General features: G+C 36.4%; 3 protein-coding genes across 5 annotated transcripts; 2 read left to right on the top strand and 1 right to left on the bottom strand.

The window, feature by feature from the left end:
* The first annotated feature begins 273 nt into the window (after positions 1 to 273).
* On the top strand, positions 274 to 944 carry LOC133861744 (uncharacterized). The gene has a single exon (XM_062297542.1). The coding sequence runs from the start codon at positions 397 to 399 to the stop codon at positions 601 to 603; it is 207 nt and encodes a 68-aa protein (XP_062153526.1). The 5' UTR covers positions 274 to 396; the 3' UTR covers positions 604 to 944.
* A 6,186-nt stretch (positions 945 to 7,130) lies between these two features.
* Positions 7,131 to 14,376, top strand: LOC133860855 (H/ACA ribonucleoprotein complex non-core subunit NAF1). Of its 3 annotated transcripts, none has more exons than XM_062296487.1 (4): positions 7,131 to 7,271; positions 9,755 to 10,702; positions 11,971 to 12,048; positions 12,867 to 14,376. In XM_062296487.1, exons 2-4 carry the CDS (start codon positions 9,845 to 9,847, stop codon positions 14,010 to 14,012), a joined length of 2,082 nt encoding a protein of 693 aa, XP_062152471.1. In that variant the 5' UTR covers positions 7,131 to 7,271; positions 9,755 to 9,844; the 3' UTR covers positions 14,013 to 14,376. The 3 variants fall into 3 exon arrangements, with proteins under 3 accessions (XP_062152471.1, XP_062152469.1, XP_062152470.1); XM_062296485.1 differs by lacking the exon at positions 7,131 to 7,271 and adding an exon at positions 8,280 to 8,444; XM_062296486.1 differs by lacking the exon at positions 7,131 to 7,271 and adding an exon at positions 8,280 to 8,453.
* A 2,088-nt stretch (positions 14,377 to 16,464) lies between these two features.
* Positions 16,465 to 21,010, bottom strand: LOC133860795 (protein ULTRAPETALA 1). The gene is made up of 3 exons (XM_062296417.1): positions 20,255 to 21,010; positions 18,290 to 18,614; positions 16,465 to 16,862 (listed from the first exon to the last, which is right to left on the bottom strand). Exons 1-3 carry the CDS (start codon positions 20,466 to 20,468, stop codon positions 16,688 to 16,690), a joined length of 714 nt encoding a protein of 237 aa, XP_062152401.1. The 5' UTR covers positions 20,469 to 21,010; the 3' UTR covers positions 16,465 to 16,687.
* Positions 21,011 to 26,059: the final 5,049 nt, after the last annotated feature.

Raw genomic sequence — 26,059 nt, 5'->3', positions numbered from 1 at the left:
ATATCAGCCCTTCTCATGTCCACGTGTACGTACCAGATCTTGCAACCATCAAATCCCCTAGTTATAGTTCCAACTGTATTCCTACGCGTGGCACCAAACTACCGGCCTTTCAAAGGAAAGAGGACAAGGATGGATCGATGCTAAATGTCGAACAACTATTACCGAGCAACCCGACAGCGGGGCATCGATCCAACGCTCGGTGATTAAGATGCTGGCGAAACTTGCTCGATCCTTAACGCATCGCATGCATATATACAAGAGAGGGTTATTTCACTAATATATATCTCTGTCGACCGATCATTCTTCCCATTTATCCCATTCTTATATACAGTACGAGACACCCAAGGGTAACAGAAACCCGAAATTCCGGCCGGTCCGAGACACCACCGAAACGCCATGGTTTGCTTCTGTTTCCTCGTTGATCAAGAGCGGCAAGTGCGGCGGAGCAAGCCGGCGGCAGGGATATGTTCGCGGTGCGGCGGCGGGGCAAGCGTGGCCGACATGAAGACGGCTACAAGGTTTTGTCACGTGCCATTGTATTGGAAATATTGGAAAGCAATTATATGCACATTTTGTGGAGCAACTCTTCGAACATACCCATAAATCAATGTCGATTTTGTTTCTGTTTCTGGGTAAGAATTAGTTTTGTATCAAATAAGGGTTCGTAGTAGTAGTATATGATTGATGAAGGGTTAAAGGTTTAAGCTAGCTAGGTGGAGGGATATATGGCCGGGGCAAGAATTATTTCCGGCCAAGTTATTATTATTCTTAGTCGAATGAATATGAAGATGTAGTAATGGTTTTTGGATTGGGAGGGTTCAGATTGAATTTCAAGTACTGTTCCATGAGAAGCAAATTCAATCTCAACCCTTAAAAAACTACAGTTGTAGAATATTTCTTTTTAGCAGCTAATCAATCCAAAACCATATTTTTCTTATGGGAAATTTGTGAATAATTAGTAAGAGTACTCTTTGAGTTTCAGGTTTTGGGGTTTTATTTGGTTGATCAAACGTATGGTTTTTAATTAGTCCACATTAATGGCGTTTACTTTCTCACAAATAGAGTAGAGGTTGTAGAAGGCTGAAGCATATATATCCGTGCTGCACATTCTTCAAGCCTGAGTTCATACTCTCTCTCTCTCTCTCTCTCTCTCTCTCTATATATATATATATATATATATATATATATAAAAAAGCCCCGTTTACTAACTTTCCCTCCCCTTATTTTGACCTTTTTCAAAAAATATCAAATTCAAAATATTCTTTTCTTTTTTATTTTTTATATCACATCAATAATTTTTTATTATTATTTAATTAAAAAAATTCACTACAATACAAATTTTTTTTTCACTTTTTTATATAAATTATTTCTACTTTATATCACATCAATCACTTTCTATTTTTACACATAAAATAATTCTGCAAGGAAAAAGAGAGGGGATTACTAAAAGGCCTGGGCAGTGGCCGGTACTGAAAGTGAGAGCTCCATAAAAAAAAAAAAATAAATAAAAAAAAAAGACTGACGTTTTTAAGAGGGCTAGCTAGCTGGATTTGTTGAACAGACGCTCGCAGAATTAAATACTGAATCGAGAGAGATAGGTCATAGGTGTATGCAATAAGTGTGGGTGTGGGGCGAGTCAAAAGCACAAACCTAAAAAGCGTACGTGGGTCTGAGAAGGTGTAAATTGCATGTTGAGATTGCCAGCACTTTACAGCTTTCAACATTTATTTAATTACTTCCGTACGTAATTGGGCTCTCCCAAAAAATAAATTTTGTTGCCTTTTTTTTTTTTTTTTTTTTTTTCTCAAATAATGTGTTAACATTTTATGAAATGGTGAGACAATTTTTAAAATAGTATATGATATATCACGTATATGATTGATAAATTATTTAAAAATAATCTTTTTTTAAAAAAAATTTAGTAAAGTATAGCATTTCTCATTATATTAAAGAATAAGGCCTTGTTTGATAACCTACAGAACATTACACAATAGTGGTTGACACTATTCACAATTTTGTATTATAGTGGGTTGTTAGTTTTGGAATTAGTAAAAAGTGATGATGTAATATAAAATAAAAAGAATTTGTATAAAAAAGGAAAAAAAATTTGTATTGTAGTGAATTTTTTTTATTTGAATAATAATAAAAAATTATTGATGTGATATAAAAAGTGAGAATGTTTTGATGTTGATTGTTATTGAAAAATGTAAAAATAAAATAAAAAATTGTGAATAGTGCCAGCCACTATTGTGTAATGTTCTGTAGATTATCAAACAAGGCCTAAATCACACCCAAAACAGCTATAGATTTTACATTAACTCACGCTTGCTCAATCCAACAATACGTACTGTTTAAGCCCACAACCGCTCCTGATTTGACGCATACAGCAACTCAATAACTCGTGTTTTTGCTGACCGGGAGCACTCACAATGGTTTATGTAAAATTTTATGCAAAATAACTAACCAAAATCTATTTTTGTTAGCTTAGCTAACCACTTTTCAAGACCTTAATTACTCCAACAGCTTATCTAAACTCATTCTTTAATTTATTAAAATAATAAATTTTAGAATATTTTAATTAAAAATTCATCTCTACTAAAAAAACAACAAATATCATCGCCCTATTTTCCATCATCACCAACACAGTATCACTGAAAAACCATCACAAGGAAAAAAAAAAAAAAAAAAAAAAAAAAAAAAAAAAAAAAAAAAACCCCTCTGCAAAACAAGATGTATTTTGCTTGATGAAATAAACCAGCAATATATTGGCTCTATATACAGGAGATGAACCCTCTCCCTTTTTCCCTTACAATACATTGTATTTTTTTACTGTTATTTTTTCAACATTTTTTTTTTTTCATACGTTCATATTTTACAATGGTCGTTTCGTTAAAATGAACATTTTTCTAACACAATATAATTTTTTTAACGGTCATTTTTCTAACTGTCATTAAATTTCACTACTATTCTTCACTCTGCTATAGAAAAAATTGAAATCCTTGAACTGTTTATACAAATTATACTCTAGTAACCAAGTTCGATTAAAACTAATATCATCAATGAAATTGGAAAAAGCTGTAAATGTCAATACGATTTTTTTTTTTGTGAAGAAGTAAAAAATAACTACTAATTAATTATAATCACAAGCAAACGTGAAAAAAGAAGGAAAAAAGAAAAGAAAAGGAAAAGAATGGAAAGAGAGAGAAGGAGAAAGGCCCAAAAGAAATATTAAAAAAAAAAAAAAGAAGATGCATTTGTGAATAGTGTAATGATTCACAAATCTAAGACAAATATATTTTGCATTTTTAGTAGATAATAGGACGGAAGGCTTTTTTATGATTTTGCTTAACTATTCTAATTAAAAGTGAGATCGAGACGCATAATCCATTAGAAATGCTATTGCCATGTTTTGTTACGTGCACGTAGAGTCTAGGTGCAATTCAGTAGTTGTTAGGTATTGGGTCTGTTAGATTATTCAATTTATTGATTTACTAGTTATTCAGTTCATTAGTTGTTTTATCAATTTACTATTGTTGTTTGGGTAGAAATAAGTTTCATGTTTATTTTTTTATGTTGTTATTTGGATAGGATTAGGTTTATCTCTTTGATCTTTATCTTTTAGGAGTCTTGTTGATAGTACGTTAGGTTGTTGAGTTAGAAGTAAAATGGAAGTTCTATTTTACGTGGAACTCTATGTTTTATTGTATTTCGTTCTTTTAAATATTATTTTGTTATTGAATAAAAGTAATCAATCAAGTAAATTATCAAACCTCGTGTTTGTAAGTTCAGAGCACCTCTAATTGCTCAACCAAGGAAGTTCGGATTCCTCAAAAATCTTATCATATTTATCATTCTTGTTGATTTCTCATCACGTAACATGTTTCATGTTAAAGTTTAGCAGTTGAAATATCCTCGTCTTCTGCCGCTGTGAGTTGCCGATCGTCTCGAATTATTCATCGCAGCTATGCTCTACATCGGTTTTCTTTTTCTCTTATCCTATGCATTCCATCGAGCAAGTGGTGTGCAACAGCAAACCTATTCGATCGGTTTTTCAACCCATGTTCCTCAGACATGATCCTGGAAACTTCATCCCACAAGGAGCCCTTTTGATTAGCTTCTTCGAGCTTAAGATCAAGGCGAGATCTAACCTCGATCAAGAAGAGTGAGAGTCTTTTGTCTGGGCCATCTTCCAGTGCTGCCATTGGCCTCAAATCCACTAAGCGAAAGAGTGGAGGCAGAAGTGAAACTCTTTGAATTAACTAGTGTTGGAGCACATACTCCAATACAACACTGCGTGAAGTTACCTTGGTGTTAACTGTTAAGACTGGGATGAGTTTTAGCCCACGTGAACATTAAGGCCTTTTTTGGTAAGGAAAGGAGAATTGGTAGTGGGAGTTGGAAGTTGGAAGTGATATACGTGATATAAAGTAAAAAGAATTTGTATAGAAAAGTGAAAAAATTTTGTATTGTAGTGAATTTTTTTTATTTAAATAATAATAAAAAATTGTTGATGTGATATAAAGTTAGAATGTTTTGAAGTTGATTGTTTTTTGATAAGTGAAGAGGGGAAGGAATTTTTTTTTTTTACTCTTTCCAAACAAGTCCTAAATGTGCTGTAAAAGTGGGTCAAATATGAAGAACCCGAGCCGGTTCCTTAAAAAAGAGTTAAAATTGGCATTTTAATATTTGAGGACAATTTTGCCCATTCTTTTTAATAGGGGTGTAAATGGCTAGGGCGGATTTCCTCCCTTTTTGCCCCTGCCCCACACCCCTTCAAGTCTCTAAAATCGCACCTGCAAACTGCACAAAAAATGGAGAATCCGTTCGGTGCGGGGTGGAGGGTGTGGGGTGGGGCGAATTCAATACCTAGATCTAGAAACATACTAGATTTTCTCAAGAACCAAACAAAGCATACAAAAATCACAAACAAATCAAAGATTTTTGCAGCAATCAAACACTAAACTAAACCAAACCAAATAAAAACGAATAATTTCTTTTAAAGTACTCACCTTAATCACCATCGTGCCCACCCCTAAGCTTTGCAACTACTCACCAGAATGCCTAAGTCTGTGAGAGAATCTGATCTGAAGACTAAAGAGTCAGGGGGTATAGGTATAGGAGGGATAGATCTTAATTGTGAGAGTTGAGACGAGGGATAGATGGATTCAATAGTTGCATTTTGGAATTTGGACCAGGGGAAAGCGAAGAAGATGAAGCGAGGCTAGGTTAGAAACAAAAAGAAGAGAAAACGAAGAGTCAAGAGTGCGGCGCTTGGTTAGATTCTTTAGAAACAAAAAGGGGAAATGACTCAAATGAAGAGTCTAGAAGTAAGTAACCAACCTAGGTTTTCTTTTTCTTTTCATTTCTTTTTTTACTTTGTTTTAATGCATGGGGTGGGTCCCTTTGGTTTTTTAAAACCCCAACCCAAACCCGCCCCATCCCGCAAAATTTTAACATAAATTGACTTGCACCTGCGAATTATAAGACAAAATCCATGATTTTAGGAGCGGGGCAGGGTGAGCGAGTTTTTGACCACCCCAACTTTTTAAGGAACCGACCCCGTCTTCGGTTCATTTGAACTAAGAGAGTATCCAAATTTCAAATATGAAGTGTGTTCTTTCTTGGTGACAAAAGTGACAGTGAAGATTGAAGGATTCGAAGCATGTGAAAATGAATGGGTAGTCCACGTAAAAAAAATTAATTAAAAAAAAAAAAGATGAAGAAAAAATTAAAAAGGAAGAAGAAGAAGAAGAAGTGAAATTGGCTATATTTGGGCATTTGTTGGCCTAGTTTTTTGCTTTTAAGATACATAGTTTGAAGACCCAAGCCCATAATTGGTCTCATTTCAGCTCATTATTGACACTCATTTTGGCTCTTTGATGGCCCAATTTTTGGCCTTTGTGGTATAATTTGAAGACTCAGGCCCATAATTGATATAATTTCAGTTATTTGTTAGGCCATCTCCAGCCGTTAAAAAGTTAAAGTAACTACTCAAAAACTACAAATATTTACTTTAACTACTCCAACAGTTAAAAACACTCCAACAATACTCTTTATTCTACTCTTCATTTCATTAAAATATTATTTTTTTAATCATTTTCTTTTATTAAATGATAGAGAGGGAGAGGGAGAGATAGAAAATATTAATAAAAAATTCATAAACAGATGAACAGTAAATAGCCAGTGTTGGCTATTCACTGTTCAATGTTGAAAAGAAAAAGTCATAGTGGCTAATCTGTTAGAGGGAAAAAAATGTTCAAAATAGTCAAATTTGATCCTTTTGGTTAAAGTAACAAGTCTGTTGGAGATGACCTTAACTCTTATATTTGGCTCATAGTTGATCTTATTTAAGCCCTTCGTTGGCCTATTGTTGTTAACCAACTTCGGTCACTGCCGCCAACTCCAATGAGTTTTCAGCCACCATAGTCAACCATCTCAAAATATTAAAAAAATAAAAATAAAAATAAATCATATGAGACATTCAAAGGGCATATTGCCTATCATTTTTGTTTTTTACAAGACAAACGGAAGATAGTTTCTCCCATTAGTTTGCGGGGGGTGTTAAATAATAAATCATAGTCATAAAAGTTTTAGATTTCACGTTGAGTCACGCTTGTTCAATCCCACAATACATATTTTTTAGCCAACAACAGCTCCTGGTTTCACGCAATAGTGGCCCAAAAATTTAGGGGTGTAAATCCGACCGGTTATAACCTGTTGGAAAAACGTAACCGGATACTAACCGGCTCTAGGTAACCGAGCACCGGGAGCTGGAGCCGATTATTAGATTCTTAAAAATTTAATTATAACCGGGTAACCGGCTCTGAGTATATATATATTATTCTAGAGACTTGAATGGGCTTCCACTTGCAAGCCTTATGCCTCACCTCATGCCTAGAGGCCCTCACTCGTGCGGTTCTTCCTGGTTAGCCTTAGGTTTTCACTTGAATCACTGTAGGTCGTTTGAGTGTTAAATTTTTTAAACCATAATTGAATTCTTATTCTGTTTACGGATTTCGAACTTCGACTCTTTTTCTTTTTCTTTTTTATTTATTTTTTTTTCCTTCTGCCAGCCACTACGCGTCGCCTCACTCTCAAATCTCAGATTTCCCATTCCGCCTCACATCAGCAGCGACAGCCCTAGCAGTTTTGCTATATCTCTCCCAATGGCTTAAAACCCCACATCCTTCCCTTTAAATACATGAACCCATTCCTTCCTCTGCAGGAAAAATCATACGGAGAAGATTGAGTTTAGAGAAAAAGGACAACAGGTATTCTTCTCTAATTCCCTCTCTAGTTCGCTTCCTTCTTCTTCTTCTTTTTTTTTTTTTTTTTTTTTTTATTTTTTATTATTATTAGCTGAGAAGCAGCTTCTTCTTTCTTTTCCTGTAAATGGCAAAGACTTTGTTCATATTCCTTTCTTTTTCTCCCCTCCCTCTTTCCGGTTCCTCTTCTTGTCTCTCTCCCTCTGATTTCTTTTTTTCTCCTTCTCTCTCTTTCGGCAGACACAGTTTCTCTATTTTATTTTTCTTCCTTTCACAAATTGAAGACCCATTAGTAAACTCTGTTACCCATAAGATAAGATGTATAACCCCTTCGAAGCAAAACCATTACATTGAAACTCTTATCTGGTGAAAACTTCTGATGAAAACCTTAAACCGTAATGCCTCTTCTTTTGCAACTCACATGCATCCCTAGGCTAATGGTTTCACTGGTTCGTCCACCCGAGTTCTTAAAAATGCTATATATTCCATACACCAGACTAAATTATTAGAAAATATTGGGAGAGAGACGAGAGAGGTCTAATATCAATGTAAAATTGCTGATTTTAAACCTCAAGAGATTATCTGCCACCCTCGGCCTATGGTGGCCGTCGTGCTGCTACCAATTTTTTTTTTTTTTATTTTTTTAAATAATATTTTAAGATTTTAATTTTTAATATATATATATATATTTGATCGTGAGGGACACAAATTTATTAATTTCGCCTACTAGATTTTTTAATTAATTTTTATATTACATGGAGGGAATTATAAATGAAAAATAATACATTTACATCTCTTATATATCTTAAGTTTCAAATCTACCGTTAAATTTATGAAACTTAAACATGTAAATTTAAAAATGAGATATAAAAATAATGTGTAAGAGATATAAAAATACATTTCTCTTTATAAATTAAATCAATTATATGGACCAATTTTGCATGCATAAAACGAATTTTTGTCTGCATTTATATAAAAACTCCGGCAAAATTTCACCACACGAGGTCGTTTTGTCTCTAGGTTCTCCTCACTTTTCTCATTTTCACTCAACCCTAATCAAAGCCGTTCTCTCTCTCTCTCTCTCATCCAACTCGCCCCCACACTCACTCTTAAACCCTAATCACCGCTGTCCACGGTCCCCGCAGCTCCAAACATTCCCTCGTTCTCCGTCTTCTGGAGGTACTCTCGGTCTCTCTCTCTCTCTCTCTCTCTCTCTCTCTCAGACACTCGCACTCTTATAAACCAGTGAACACTGTTTCCTTGAATTTATGGGTTATTTATTTATTTATGTGGTTGAAGTAATATTTTATATGGGTGTTAGATTGATAATAGTTTTTGATTGGGGTGTCAATAATTTGGTGTTCAGCTTTGTTTTCCTTTTAAAAGTTAGTGTTACTTGCGTCGGAGTAGTGAGCAGGTAATAGTAGTGTGCAAATGAAAGGACTTTCTATAAATAATATCCTTTTCTTGTTCCGGTGTCTCCTCCATATAAAATTGTTGGTGTTGTATGCTTCAGCATCTTTTAGAAATTAAATTATTTAGACAGCAATTTGACTACAGTTCTTTGATGCCTAAATTATGTACTCAAATTCATACCTCAGATTTTTGGTTTCAGCTGTGTGTATTTTTGACATGGATGACCTTGTATCCTCTGCTTTATATGGGCGATCTTTGCCTTCTGCCTTCTTAAGAATTTTCATGAAATTGATTGGATTGACCACTTGGGTACTCATGGGTTTTAGTGGTCAAGCATCAGTTTATTTCTTTCTTTCCAACTAGCATTTTTTATGCCATTTTTTGCTTGCACATATTGAAATTTACTCTGCTCTGTGCTTCTCTAAGGTTTTTTGTGACTGTAGCTTATGGTAGATAGCGTCAACATAAGTATTACAATTTGTTCAAGTGGTAAGGGCCTTTGTCATGGTAAAGCTTAGGTAAAGCTTTCCTAATATGCTGATATGTGTCTGTACAAGGATCCTTCTTTTCCATAAAATTGTGAGGCAAAATATTCATCAGGCATGTGCCTGATGACTATAGAACTAACTGAGTTTTTGAACAGTGTCAACTTCTGAGAATCTCAGGATTTTTTAGTGCAGACAATACTATGCAATTGCATTAACTATTTTGCCTGTGTTATCTTTTAATTTGGCTGGATACATTGTCTAGTAATTTTTTTGATTCAAGGTTTGTTCTTTACTATTGTGCTATTTTGTACTTGTTATGTATTGTAACTTTGGGTTATTTTGGGGGGTCGTGTTTTCTGATGTGTGGATCCCTTAAGAAAAGTTCCTATACCAGTGCTCCTCTTTCTGATACAGATGCGCTTTTAGAAGGCAATGAATGGTTGTGTCTGGACTGCAATTTACATGTGTGTATGTCCAAATAAAATAACTGTCTTTGAATTGAACCTATTACGAATTTACGATCGTATGCTGAATCTGTATTATTCTATTTTTAATTATATCTTATGTTGATCTCAAATTCTGCAGTCGATCATCTTGTAAACACAGCAAGTCTGGGACATGTTTTTTACTTAGAGGAAGTGACTGATACATCCATGATTTTTTCTCTTTTTGGAAATGGTTGGGTTTATCTCTAAACCCTCCATTGATGACCTAGACCAAGCTCCAAGGCTCAAGAATTCAAGCAACTTACTTGACTCTTTCGACCCCAAATCCACAGATTTTTCATTCTCTGATTCTTTCCTAGATTTTGATTCTATAAAGGATTGGTTTGAGGATATAACAATTCCAGATATGGATGATATAGGAAAGGTTGAGTATGGGACTACTGAGAAGCCTGTTGAGCTTGTCCGAGATCAGATTCCACATGGGTCTGAGCCAATTGGTAATGGTTCGAAGCTAGATGTTGATGGGTTTGAGCCAGTTGTTCGCGGGTGTGACCCAAAAGTTGGTGGGTCTGGCTGTGGGGTGAAGGTGGAGGAGGGGGAGTGTGAAAAGTTGAGTTGTTGTATTGAGAAAGAGATGGGGAAGGTTAGTTTGGTTGGTGAGTCTGTGAATTCGGGAATTGGGAATGGGAATGGGAATGGCGTGAAGAGTGAGATAGAAAGTGGTGGGGAAGAGAGTGGAAGTTCAGAGTCTGAGAGTCCGAGTTCGTCTTCGTCCACAGCGGCTTCAAGTAGTGGCAGTAGTGATGATGATAAGGAGGAGGAGGAGAAAAAGGAAGTAGAGGTGGAGGTGAAGATGGGTGCCGATGAGGCAGTTGAAGTTGAAGAAGGTGAGATAAGGGATGTTGATGAGCAGGAGATGGTTGGGGGGACTGATGATGATGATGATGATGAGGAGGAGGAGGAGGAGGAGGAGGAGGAAAACAATGAAGATGATGGAGAGGTAATGGTTGGTTGGAGCGATGTTGATGATGATGAGGATGAAGGTGGTGCTGCAAAAGGACCCATTAGATCTGCGAATGAGCTTGAGGTACCCAAATGTCACATTTGATTTGTGTATCTGTAAATTGATTCTGTATGTCTGATTTTTTTGAAGCTCGAGGAACACATGTTTATTTCTTGTGATAGTGTTCACTGAAATTGTTCATGTTTGACTGGATAGATGGTTATAAATGCTTTGGTAGGTTTTGTTGTTGTTGGCTGGGATAGATCTTGATATCTGCATCTTTTAATTTTTCAAGGATACTCGCTGTACATGGCAGCTATCTAATCATATTCTGCATCAACCTTATGAATGTAAACTTTAATTGGCTGATTTAGAGTGGCTGTAGAGTCTACTAATCATTGCCTAGGAGCTTATTATTTTGAGCAGCATCTCAATTAGTGCCTTGCTAAGTAACTACCTTTCTCAAGTAGTCAATGTCTACTGCCTAATTTCATACTTATTTGATTTTAAAGGGTTGATACTCTTATGAGTAAGAGAAATCAAGATAGTAATGTTTATGGCTCTCATAACTTATCCAAAAAAAAAAAAATTCATCTCTCTCTGATTATGTACTCCATGTCTGCATGAGCAATTGTGTACACTTGTTAATATTTTTTAGTTCCTAGTGGCTTTCTTAATTGTCAGAGTAATTTTTATATGTTGATCTTGTATAGTGTAGGCCCCAAAACTTTATTGTGGTAGTTATGGAAACTCAAGCACTTAGTTGTAACGGAAATTTGTCAGACAAAAGTAAATCTTTTCTTGTATAAGAATGTGGACTCAACATTTGAATTAGAATTAGTTATCCTTAGGAAGTATTGTGGTACACTATCAGCCACATTGAAAATAAAATTGTTATATATATTGGTAAATTGTGGATTAGCTCTTAAAAGAAAGACGAAATTTCACATAGATATATAGCATCCCATTTTCCTGGGCAATTTCCTGGCATAACATTTGAGACACGTGTCTTCCCAAATTTGGAATCAAGTGGTCGACAGTCTGGAATCATATAGTTAGAAATCTCTTATGAGTTCATTGTGGGACTAGTTGTTCTCAGTCTATGCAAGTGTTGGATGTCGGTTAACCTGGGCCACCTGACCTGTTAAAATTAACTTTGGAAACATGTTGATCATGAAGTGAACAATGTGATTTTTGCAACTTTATTTTCTGATATCTTCTGACATATGATACGCAAAGAAACCCATATCTTCCTTTATATTTAAGGATTACTTGCTGTATACCATTATGAAGCTAATTTTGGGGCTTTGGCTGTAACATATAAGCTGCAATAAATTGTATTGAATTTACAGGTCCTCCCTCCAGTTCCTCCAGTTGATGTGACCCTGCAACCACATCATCATATGCTACCTGTGGGAGTTGTCTTATCGGTGAGCTCATGGAAGCTATAATCATATGACCTTGATTTCCTTTATTTATTTTAGGGATAATCACTTAAGGGTACCAAACTTTCACCATTTTTTAAAGAAGATACCTGAACTTCAAAACGTCTCAATTTAGGGTATCTATTTTTCGGAAAGTCTCAATTATGGGTCCTCTGTTAGGATTTTCCATTAAATTCTATCAAAATTCTTAAAATACTCATGTGTTTATTTTTTAAAAAATATTTATCAAAATTTTTCAAAGATTCAGGCATGGGTATTTTTGCAAATTCCATTAAATTCTAACAAACACCTAAATCATATCAATTTTTTTTTCTTTTTTTCCTAAAAAAAAAAAAGATCGGTATTTTGAAAATTTTGATAGGATTTAACAGAAAATCCTGACGGAGGACCCCTAATTGAAACTTTCTGAAAAATAGATACTTCAAATTGAAACGTTTTGAAGTTCAAGTATCTTCTGTCAAAAATGGTGAAAGTTCAGTACCTTTAAGTGAAGTTCTCCCTTTATTTTATTTGATCTCAATTTAAATTTATGCATGATGAATTACACAATTGATGGGTTTTGAATGGACAACAACACCCTCCACCCTGTTCTTATGGGAGAAGGAGATGCCATGTGAGCTTGAGCTTATTGGCAGCATATTGCATAAAATTATGATGATAGAACCTTGTATTATTACATAAACTCTGTTGTTCACTTAAATGTCATTGCTTTTTGGAGCTGGATGAACCTTTAAGCAGCTTTATATTGATGTTGAAGCACTGTTGGCTAGATCAATTTGATGATGTTATTTATGAATTTACAGGTTTTTGGTGCCCAAGTCATAGTAGAAGGAGTTGAGAAGCACAACCCCCTTAGTGAGGGCTCTATCCTCTGGATAACTGAAAGCAGATGCCCATTGGGGCTGGTGGATGAAATATTTGGACCTGTCAAAAACCCATACTATAAGGTAAGATATAATTCAGAAAGTGAAGTCCCAACTGGGATCCATGCAGGCTCTTTGATCTCCTTTGTTCCAGAATTTGCTCATCATGTGCTCAATGACAAGGGTCTCTACAAGAAAGGGTATGATGCATCTGGTGCAAATGATGAAGAGATGTCGGATGAGGCAGAGTTTTCAGATGATGAGAAAGAGGCTGAGCACAGGAGAATGCAAAAATTGACAAAGAGGGGCTTGGATGGCCAGAAAGTTGGAAACAAGAAAAACAACAGAAAGAGTGTAAAAAATAGGGATGGGCCCTGGAGAAATGCTCAACCTTCATCACGGTCACAACAGATAGGTGCTGGTCAGCCATCACCCACCCAAAACCAGCATAATTTCTCACCTGCTGCAGGATTTCTTGATCATGGTCATTGTTCATCCTCATCTGCCCTAGGACAAGGTTTTGTTGGCGGTTCTGGCGTAGTTCCACCGTTTCCATCCACAGCACAGACGGTCGGTTTCAACACTTCGAATGGAGTTTGGACAAATGGGATGCCGTTTCAGCCACCACAGAATGCTTTCTTTCCTAATGGATTTCCAACTAATAGTATGCCTTGGCTCTCACAGAATCCTCATATGCATCAGATGCCAATGCCAAACAGAATACCATTTCAGCAGCAGTTTGATCCTAGTCAGATGGCACTTCATACTTCTCTCTTACCTACTGAACAGTCAAATCCATATATTGGACACACATATGCACCAGGGCTTGTGGGTCAAAATAGCTTCAATCAAATGACATTTGGGATGGGTTTACAGGGCCAATTTACTCACCCATCAATGAATGTGGGAGAACAAAGAATTTTGTCCAATGGGTTACAAGTTGAACATAACTTAAATATGGAACAATCAGGTTTTGCTCCAGGCAATATTGAAGCTCCCCAGCAAATTAATCGGGGTGCGTCTTATAGTCGTGGAAGGAAACCATATCGACGAGGGGGTGGTCGTTTTGCAGGTGGGAGAGGTTAGCAGCAACCCAAATGATGGCTTTCCGGGTTCGGCTGCATTGGAAATGCAGTGAGTTTTAACTTATAATAGGCTACGGCCAGTGCAATTTTGGGGTTTCTTGGATCATACATACGTGTTTCATGTGCTTTTGATAAGATGTTGAGAAAATATTTCCCATGTGCAAATGCTTGCGTTTGTCGGTCCTGTAGCATAGGTAGCCTGGTAGCTTTTATAGATAAGGTTTTTTTTTTTTTTTTTTTTTTTTTTTTTTTTTTTTTATAATGACAGCAATCTTTTTCGTTTCGTTCTCATCTCCTTTGTCAGTTTTAACTGTGGTACAATGGAGGGAGGTCGATGGCTATACATATCATATCATTTCATTTTATTTTTTATTTTTTTCTCTTTTCTATTTTTATGCTCGGAAAAAGAAACGGCAACTTGAGACTACAGAAGGTCATAGAAAGGATAAAAGGCTTATGGTTATGAACAAATTAATCAACTACAGCTTTATATATCATCTGCCTCTAAAGCGACTGCTGGATTAAAACCCTTACTGGAACAATCGCATTCCTTACTTCAATACTGGTGAAAATTTCGTTTAAAAAAGGTATGAAAAATAAAACATTAAAGCCAAAAGTGCAAGATACTCTAGTTTGACAAACTATTTTTATTCTCCTTTTATTTCTTTTCACTTCTTTCAAAAATATCAAATAAAAAATATTTTAATTTTTTTACATTTTTTATGTCATATCAATAATTTTTTATTATTATTCAAATAAAAAAATTTACTACAAAACAAAACTTTTTCACTTTTTTATAAAACATTTTTAAATTTTATATCACGTCAATCACTTTTTTACTATATAATACACAAATATTCTCCGACCCAATTACTTACCAAACATGCCCTTAAGTTTCTTAATTTGAAATCGGTTTTTAACCTTGAGGTGATTTGGATGCCTTTGAAATATGATAACCTTAGAATCTATGGCAGCACTAGCATGCAGAGATAAAGCAAAATATGGAAGAGCCTTATTTTTATTAATTTTTTTTTTCTTTCTTTCTGCCCCACCGTTGCTAAATATGGAAGTATGTCAAAATCACTTATGTGTATAATGAAGGAAGGTCGATGACTATATTCTGACCAGATACCTGGTCTTCAACTGCAGCTGAAATGGAAGACTAAAAAAGTAAATCTCAGTAAATTCAAGAGCCTATCGAATTTCTAACTAAGGAGGATAAAATAGTGGATCAATCCCTTGCAATACTTAAGGTATTGTATCGAATGAGGTGTAATAAATCTAATTTGCTCATACTCCACTACCACATTTGCACAACCCTTAAAGTTCTTATTTTGTTATAGAGTGGTCAAACCACCCCTGATGGCCAAAAGAGGTGGTTTGGCTACTCTAATTGGCCTTCAAAGGTGGTTGAACCATCTTCTTTGACTACCGAACTACCCCCAACTTGGGTCATTCTCCGCTCGCCGTCATTCCCATCTTTGCTCCTTCATGCACAAGTTCTCCATCTCCCAATCCCTCTCCTCCCCCCTGCCTCTTCCTCCTCGCCTTACCTATCCACAACCACAAGAAACGCACATACTAGTTTTGTGCCTCAACATCGGCCTCCTTGTGCGAGGTGAGGGGCTCGGTGATGGTTGAGGGTGGGAAGGGGGAGGAGAAGAGGCAGTTGGATTTGTGTGCCAAGGGTTTCGAGGTTCGAAGATTGAAGTGCTCGATGGGTTCCAAGGCCACCAAGTATACAACAAAACTAGAAATTGTTGGAGAGGAGCTAGAAAAGCCAGTTAGGATAGCCAGACCATTCGTTTAGCATTCGATCACTCTATGCAATAGGATAGCTATGAAGGAGCATAAGAGGTGGCAGCAACTAGCAAAATGGTGTTGTCAGATGCAAAATGTTATAAATGATATGGCAATTTTTAGACCGATTATTTTGAATGAACAACATTAGTTAAAGCTATTACACTCCTCTGCAATACCAAAACCCCAAGTATTGTGCAGAATCTCAATCCTAAAATGGTTTAGATTCGGTTGCCCTTTGGGGATATAATAGTATCGATTATCTTGGATTATGAATATATTTCCTTCGGTGCAACGTTTTGAATTCAAACTCCTTGGAAGCTTTGACCAAGGAGAGGTAGCACCTAATTAGTTTTAGTAATATAACCCAATTACACAATCAGATCATTTAAGCCATTCAGTACTAATCTAAATTAGCAAGAACTTGTCTCTCTTTGTGCATATTTACCCCAATTACACAATCAGATCAGTTTGCTTCAGCTGTTGGACAAGTGCTAGACATTATCTTAAAGTACCCACAAGAATGCATCCTTGCTGGGCATATTTATGCCAATCTAAAATGAAATTGGGACCTCTACATCAATAGAGCTCCCTAAAAAACGATAAACAAATTAAATAATGGATGTAAAAAGAAATAAATCACACATGCCAAATATGTAAATGAAGGGAATAAATTACTGAATTTGAAAGTTCTTTAACCAGTTGATGAGAAGAACAGCGAACACTGATGAACCCAGGGACTGGAAGTTCATTTCCAATGTAAGGAAGACAATGTCACTGAGAGCCTCTTTAAAAATCTCGGTGGGGCTTGAATGGGCAAAGCCAGACCAAGTGGGGAATACCGGAATATCAAGATCCAAGGGCTGCTTTGGAGACTCAAGTTTTCGCATTCCTAGTGAAGTCGATGCAAGTCTGGCAGCTGCATTCCGAGAAACGACAGATTTCACATCCGAAACACACACAAGAAGTGCAGCCCTTGCACGTTGGAGACCGGGTGCAGCCCCTGTACACCCTGCGACTTGCTCGCTCTTCATCATCATCACATGCAATTCTGAATACAGAAAGCAGTTGTTCACATTATTCATTACCCAACTTATGTAACCAAAGATTATAGTAGGCAGCAGTGTAAACGTATACTAAAAACAGCAGTGTGCATACAGAGAAACCAGATGATGTAATCGTATACCAAAAACAGCAATGTACATAAATACATAATTAATTTGAATGTAGATGTACGTGTGTAGTGAGGATGGGAAGGTTGCATCTGTTATTCATCACATTTTGAATAAGGAAGCACTATGGAGAAAGATAGTAGTATTGCCTCATTTGACAATGCTTTTTGAAGCATTAACAAACAATTTCAAATATAAAATACTCGAAACTAGTTTCACATTTATGTCACATCAGAACAATTTTTCAACCAAAAAGCAAACGAACTCATGCAAGATAGCTGACATAAAAAAAGGTATGTCTCTGCATTAAAACATCACACCCCTTACAATTTCAGATCAGACATGGGTGCGCATCTATGACAATAAATCATTTAAAAAGGTCCTAGGAAATATCAATAGAAAAACAACCGGAAATTAGCTGAAATTGATACAGTAAATGAAAACCAAGTAAAGTTCCTGTTGTTGGAAGCATGGGAAAGCTACACACTTGAGTTGTATACAGCACCCAGTTGCCTGAGAGGTGGAGACTGCTTTTTTCCAAACAAAAGGTTAGGTAAGAGGTTGAGACCACAGAGGTATTGAAAGTTTCCCTTTAATTATACGGATGCAGAAATATGCTCTCAGAGGTCCATATCTAGAATACATAACGGTCTAAGAATTTTTTCTGTATCCTTCCTGTGAAACTGTGGAAGCTTGCAAAGGTTTCTACAAAGTCTCTCATATCAACTAAAATCGCTTTGTAAATTTCCATTCACACTTCAGTGAACTCACCAAAAAATTAATCTTCTAGATTTTGATGTTTGCTACTTTGACAACTCAGACAACATGGCTAAACTCCAAAACTAACAAAACCAGGTTCCCTAAATCTATCAAGAAAACTTGCATCTTCAACTATCAATACAGGGATAAAAATCGCAACCATCCAGATTACATAAAAGCTATAGAAGATGCTGTTTTGGGTAACAAAGCACAAAGGCGTCCTAAGTGGGAAAGACAATTCTACAGCAAATGACAGCAATGACTAGAGATAGAGAGTAAACAGACGAACATAGCAAGCGAACATCTAATGAAGCCCTTAGGAAAAGATTTAACTGATCAACAGTCACTAAATCAAAGATAGTATCACATCAGTCTTGATTTAACACTGGCATTTCAAGATATTACCTATTCTCTAGGGGTAAAGGGAAAAAATCAGCAACATGTTCCTGAATGGTTAAAGGCTTAATATATCAAAAGAACAGAATTCAACATTATTCACTCAAGAATACTAAAAGAAGCATTCATTCAACATACAGGGAAAACATACTTGTCGTATGGCAGATCAGAACATTTCCAATTCACATCTGCCAAAGCATCATGATGAATCCGACACTCCTCTTTTGTCCGCAGCCGGAACCTGCGCTCCTTGTTGCACTCGGTACAGCGAACAAACTCATCACGATGACAAACTCGCCCATTATGGGATCTGTGGGACCCATTAGCATTTTTTGATGCTTGGTTGTAGTATTTGAGCAGCACCGTCTTAAATAATGGAACCTTCTCCCCATTGGCTATGACCCAAACATTGTTCTTCCATTTCCTAGCCGTCTCTCTTCCAGAATGTTTTTCAAATGCAGCCGGAGTCAACTTGTCTGGTCATTGGAAGCATTAAAAAGAATTAGATGATGAGAATTTGGGGGGAAAATGAGGATGTAAAAATATCCTGATCCAGACATAACAATATATAGCATATGCTATAGACAACAGAAAGCAAAGTGTACGCATGAATACATAAGGCAGAGTAAGAAGACATGAGAGGTATGCATCCCTGCCAGTTCAACACATCACATATTTTAAAGACACCAATTAAATTTGGTGGGAATTGTCAAAAAAAAAAGACTGTTGACCAAGATAAATTCCTAAAGTAACTGATCCAGTCATTATATTTACCACATTTTCTTGAAACCTGAAAGAGCGATAAGATAACTGACACTAAAAAGAATAATGGTTGGAAACAGATAGTTGCATGTAGGTGGTCCTCGTTTCACTTTTGAATTTTGGGGTGGAAGAAGATGGCCTTTCTATGTTTCCCTCGAAGAAGATAGCCTTTCTATGTTTCCCTCGAACACACCAACCATATAAACAGAACAACTCTCCTCCTTATAGTCCCAAGTTTCCTTCAGATGGAGGTAAGAAACCATATTATTCAGTCAACCCCTAAACATTGACTATCGTTCTTAGAGCATCCAGATTTCTCAAGTACTATTCAAAACAAGTCACCAACCCAAGCTGAAAGGATACAATCTTTCCAGAATCAAGTTTGGCATTTTCCGAAGAATTCTTGAAGCAATCCTCCAGTATTTTCTAGGCGCTAATCCGGCAATCTCTGTCATGGCAAGCCGGATACCAACAACTACACAAAGGAGGAATGCAGCACCTCTTAAATCCCCAGTCATCAACAGTAAGCGTTAAGCCTTCAATCAAGGCACCTACATCATGGAAATGAAAGGACATGCAGACCAAGAAATGCATAAACGCATCCTAACTTGACAAACCGGGCATGCTTGCTCATCAGAATTCAAGTCAAAGTTTCATCATCGTGAAAGGATCAAGGCCTAAGAACAAACGGATGGATCATCATAGCATCACCCGTTAGATGTGCCAATGTCAAAAGTGAAAAACAAAATTTCGCCAACGACTATTATCATAGCATAACAATAAAACCAAGAATCAGAATACATGAAGAACACGTGTAAAATATACAACCAATGCTACATCATCCCACAACACTATACTCTGTCAAACACAAAGAACAGAACTCGGGGGGGTCAAAACCAGTCTGAAAAACCTAGCCTAAAACATTGCAATCACGACCATAATCATAATGTGGGCTTCATTCTAAGATACCTACTCAAAGATAACCACTGTAATACGCAAAGAAACCATCTTTCAATCTGACCTGGACCATATCAGGGTGGAGATATCCAAACTACATAACTGCATTATCCTGTCTACAGCATGAAAGAGAACCCATTCACTCAGACAAAACAACATACACTTAAACTGTGTAACACAAAGAAAAACGAAATACTTGCAAAGCTCTCCGTCGCCATAAACTCTTATCCCGAAGCAGATTAAATAAAAGAAAGTGACACATATCAACGTCAAACCCAGTTCACCACAAACTGTATATACACACACGCATAACACACATCCAACATGCATAAAAATCAAAACCCATTTCCCAAAGAAAAGAAAAAGAAGGAGAGAAGAGAGAGAGAGAGAGAGAGACCTTCCTGACAACCAGGGGTGCATTCACAAGTGATTTCAAGGTCGCCATTTTGGAAAACCCTAAGCCTCCCAACAGCATCACCATACCTATGACTGGTACACCCACACGTGACCTCTATGTAGTCCAAGCCTCTCTTCACCCCACTCACCTCTCTCAGCTCCTCATCGCTAAATATCACCACCAACTCACTCTCTCTCTCTACCCCATTAGCCATTTTCGCTCTCTCTCGCCAAGCCAAAAAAAATAAAAACCCGTTCTTTTATCAACAACCCAACCGAACCCAGAAAACCCCACAAGATATTCCAAAGAGAAATCGAAGAAAAAGTCAATAATAAGCCAGAAAGAATCAAAAACAGAATAACAAAAATGGGTATTTGGGTACAAGCGAGAAAGACCCAGAAAACTATATAAAGGGGTAGAGAGATGAGGGTCGAAGAGCGCGCATCTCCAAAGGGTCACTCCGAGAGATCTGGTGGAGAAAACGTTGAAAGTGGGAGAGAGAAGAAATAGAGTGAGGGGAGAAAAGTAATACAGAAAAGATGAGAGAGGGGTTGGGTTGGGTTGGTGATGGGGTTGTGACCTGTGAATCAATGAATCAATGAGCTGGCCAAGGGGGGGAAACAAATGTCGTGGGGCGAAGGGGCTTAAAGGGCGCTTCGGGTGCTACTTGCATGATATGACATATGAGAATTTTAGAGAGAGAGAGAGAGAGAGAGAGATGGAGCTGTTTGGGGGTCAGGGCATTGGGTTATGTGGGAAGGAGACGAGGTTGTTTTTTATAGCTGGTGCCTGGTGGCGTAGTCAGTAGTTTTTTTACTGCTACACTGTTTGGTTGCTTCCACTTCTCTCGTGAATGCTTTGGCTTTTACTACAAATAGTACAATTGTATTCTGGTTAAATTAGATAACCTTTTTTTTTTTTTTTTTTTTAACAAGAAAAATGGTGACTAATATTATAAATTTTAGTCTAGTTTTAATTTCACAATTATTTCATAATGTCGGGAGTCTCAGTCTTACAGATCGGTTAGAACTGTTACATTAATATTATGAGATAAAAATATAATTTTTTAATATTATCCTAAATTTTCTTAGAATTTTTTTACAAACCCGCATAGAAATTAAACAACAAAATTTAAAAAATTTATAAGCCGGGTCAATTTGTAAAAAAGTTATAGTAAAAACTGTAAGGCTCTCAACAACTAAAGAAGAGTTCTTTTTAAGCTCAATGGAAGGTAGGAGATGAAAAGGAAAGGTGCTAAGCGATTTGTGTGGAATCCAAATATAAATATTGAGTTGGTATTTGCATCCTAATCTAATTGGTAGTGTTAAACAAAACGATGCTGAATTTTCTATTCACAAATGACTCTAATTTTCTTAAGAGTGATGAACGCGTTAATGTGGAAGTTTATTACACGTTAACATTGACTGCGATGGCGTGGGAGACTAAATGATGGCGCCCAATATGTTTGGTGGTGAAAATAGCCAGCAAAACCATCTAACCCACGTTCGGGTTTCACGTTGATTTCAAGAAATTAAGAGTAATGGAACGGTCAGCGGTGGCGGTTCAATGGCCTTAAAAAAGTTTTCAAAATGGTTCGGTATGTGTTAGGGTGTGAGAGTTCGACTTTCGAAATGAAAATCTTCAATCTGATTAGTATTAGTCGGATTTGAAGAAGCGTATGCGGTTTTTATCGTCTGGGTCTCTCTTGTGCAACTCTCAACGAACATGTGCTACTGCGATCATGCTCATGTAGAATAGTTACAGTTGGTCTCTCCCGCTTGCCTTTTTACTTACAAAAAAAAAAAAGTAATGCTAATCTTCACAACTATTTATAATACTCGTGTTATACTGGTTGGCATGACATGTTTTGAATGACTTTTTATATTAGTCTCTTAAAAAAAATATATAACTTATTTAAAATGTATTACATCAACTACGCTTGGCAATTCGGGTTGTCGTGTCAACCTATTTGGTTGGCGTGTCAACCCATTTAATTAATTTAGTAAAAAATGTGTAATTATCGCGTCATAAATATGTTATAAACGGGTTGATTGGTCATGAAGGTGTCATAAACATGTTAGTGGGTCATAAACGGGTTGACGGATCATAAACGGATTATAGTCTAACCCCAAATCCTCTATATTCGTATCAAATTTGCGAGTCACGTCAAAATTATCGAGTCTAATTTCAACCAGAGTAGTTTGAGAAACTCTTGGCTCAAAAATATTAAGAAATAAAAATAAAAAATAAAAAATCAAGAACTCTTTTCTTAAAAGACTTTTCTTGTGGGCCTTCACATATCGTATGGTGGCAAGGCATAAAGTCATGTGTACGTGTCAGCGATAATTCGAAAGGTTTTATTCTCGCTGCTTCCATAAATATTACTTAATTATCAATACCGACGGCAGGAAAGAAGATGCCAAAACCGGTTGATTAGAAGCAATGGGAACCAAAATTATTGCGGTATTTCAGCTCTGATTATAATTTTCTTACGAATGGACGTGATGATTTATGTGGTGCTGGTATATTAATTATGATTAAATTTAATTGTTTAATAATTAATATGGTAAATGTAATGTAAACTTATGAACGGGTGTGGCCGTCTACGTGACCCATAATCAAATTTATTTATTTAGTACATGACGTGATAAGTCTACATATCATGTTAGTTTCTAAGCAACTTGTAAGCTCCTAATAATACTCGTATTTAGATTCATATTTGTAGAAAGAAGATCTTTGTGCGTGTGGATGTGGACCGTTCATCTCCTACATTATTAATGTTCTTATCTTTCAACGTGTCAAAAGGGGGCTGAATAAGGCGGCCCCATTATACGGCAAAATATGCTATTTCTCATTAATTTGATTGATAAAGCCTGGGAGGAGAATTGTCCTCCGATTATCCAGCATATTGTATTTGCGGACCAAGCGGAAGATTATTGATCAATGCTAGTATTCATTTCTCATCAAAAAAAAAAATTACTCGTAATTAAATAAGAGATCTAATACTTTTCTTACTCATGTTCGACTCTTATCCGATCTATTTTCAAACCAATTATCTGGTGTGTCCTACATATCTAAATATCTAATGGTTAATTTTTTTTTAAAAAAAAAAATTGTTGGAGATGGATAAGTGTTTGCCGAAGAATCGGAGAAATAGAATTTTTTTAAAAAATAATCTGTCCAAAATATTTACTGAAAAGATGTTATATATATTAATTGTATATGTTTTATGTAGATATATAAATGTTATTTAAAGCTAGAATCCCGAGAGAAACGGCTATCACAGTCAGTTTTGATACGTGCATGCTAGTTTTTGGCAGTGAAACGTGCGCCACACCATCTTATTTATTATTTATTTATGCAAGCTTACAAGGGAAACAGAATCCTCATAAAAAATTATAATTATATTAAAGCATTTCTTTATTTATTTTTAAATAATTAAAAAAAAAAATACCTCTATAAACTTTTGTGACAGTACTGAAATGCTCAATACTTTCTTTATATCAAAGTTGGGGTGATCATGACAGAAAAAAAAAAAATCATAATAATAAATAAAAAAATGGTGGTAGTTCCTCCTATAACCAAGGACCATAATTGTTTATTTGATCTGACAAAAGAAATCGACTGGACTCCATCAAATTCACTAAATCCAAAGCTGGTTTACTATTTAAAAATGATGAAAATATTTTCAATTTATTGCATTTTTTGTTGGGAAGTATGACTAATTTGCCTTGTTTATTGAAACCTTTGGCCTCTTTTTGGGTGCTCTACCCCTCTTTCTATGCCACTAAATTATATTCCTTTTTAGTATGCATGGGATTGTTTATTGCATTATCAAGTAAATGATTGCAAAGTCTAGCAGCATGATAGCTACCCCAAGCTCTCTCTTCATGCTTTGTTGCGGCTCTGAAAATCTGCTCCCAAAAGGGTCATCCAGTTCTAGGCAAGCATGAACATAATGTATACTCCATCACAGATGGCACAAGACATCCATTATCAGCAGACAACAGTTGAAGATTACTTCATGTAAATTGGTTTGGGCAGACAAAACCCCGTGGCCCACCAAACATAATTACGAAAACCCAAAAAACCAGTCGGTAAAACGGGTTCATGAACCCGGTCTTACTATGCTCTGCGCCACAGTTGATTCGCTCCAACGACAATAAATCACGTAATCACATTCAAACCCACTATATATGCCAATTACATTATTCCTAAAGTACATGAAGTGGGGGTGCTAAAACCTAGTTCATCGTGGGGAGAAAACCCAAGCCCACGATCAGGCGCACGCATAATACTATAAAAGATAAGATTTGGCGAAGTAAGGGAAACTTTTGACCCTAAGCTCAAAACTCACATTTAGTGCATTCAATTTTCATTCTCTAACGCGTAAAATGCTGACTTAAGGATCGGAGTTATCTCCCGCCGACAAGTTCTCGTACTAACATCTTTTTGTTTTGCAAGTGTGAATTGATTGATCCCATATTTGGCATTAAGAAACTGTTCTAATACTCTAGAAATATTGACTGGTCTACTTGAATGATCAAGCCCGCCCTTCTGGCTTTGGAGTTGGGGTGCATGCGGGTCATGGGCATGTGATTCTTCTCATAAACTTGCTAACCATGCATGCTCTTTGAACTCCCTAACAAGGTCTGTTGCCAGACAAGAACTTTACCGTTTCAGCTATGATGGTCAGAACTTGCCTATGCTTTTCTGGTCAAGGACCATCATTCCTCAGCTGGCATTGGCCAAGACACAAACAACAGAGCATATATATATATATATATATATATATATATATATATATAAATATATCAGTCGTCCACTTTTTTGACAGCTCATGGTCGGTAAACCCTGTGGATATCTTACATATTCTCATGGTAATTAGTATCATTCATTTCATGCCATATATACCAAGCTAGCTAGCTTGAACAGAAAGCTTGGTTTGTAGTGCAATATTGCATATTGATCATCATGCAACTTGTTGGAATGCGGCCAACTTTAGTCACAATTGGCTTTCTTAATCAACGAATAATATTGCTGATTCAGGGACCTTATTCTGTTGGTACCCCCTCCCGTTATGATGCGGCCATCATCATTTTATTGAAAAGTGAGTTGAATTCAGTGACATAGTTGTCTCACCTTTCGTGGTAGAATAACCAAAAAAGCCTCTACTTTTCACTGTGGCATGCGATTCTCTTGATGATTGGTTGGATTAAGTAATGCAGCACCAGCTCTCCCCTCCTTTAGCTAGATTCAATAATAAAGCTCTTGCATTAATTACCATAAAATTATGGGCCCTCTTTTTCAAATATTTCAAACAAACCCATGAATTACACAGCGTCCCATACAATGTACACATATATATATATATATGACAGCCTCTAACATTAAACAATCAATCAATCATAGCAAACTTTTTAACAGTAGCAATCAAAACCCCTTGAAATGGGTGTAGTAGGCCTTGGTTTCATGTATTTCCCCTTTGACCAGGACCAGTTTTCCTTAACGTGTATGATGAACTTTCGCCGCATGGAGAACTGTTGCTGGAGATGATCGATCATCTTGACTAAAGCCAGCTTGTTTTTGAATTAAAGGAAGCTAATTTGCTTGACCTCGGATTCCCCCTTGGAAGACCAATCTTTATATGCCAGATTGACATATAGTTGGCCTACCAGTTTGAAATGAATATACAACAAGCACATGCTTTAATGCTGTAGTCTTTGACTTCTCATTAGTAGCTCACTAAATGCGAATTCTTCTGTTCGACGGCCACTATTTTATTTTAGGCGTGACAACAATGAT

Source organism: Alnus glutinosa, chromosome 2 (genome assembly GCF_958979055.1).
Source record: "Alnus glutinosa chromosome 2, dhAlnGlut1.1, whole genome shotgun sequence".
In the NCBI taxonomy this organism is placed as follows: domain Eukaryota; kingdom Viridiplantae; phylum Streptophyta; class Magnoliopsida; order Fagales; family Betulaceae; genus Alnus; species Alnus glutinosa.
This window is presented reverse-complemented; position numbering and strand designations above follow the sequence as displayed.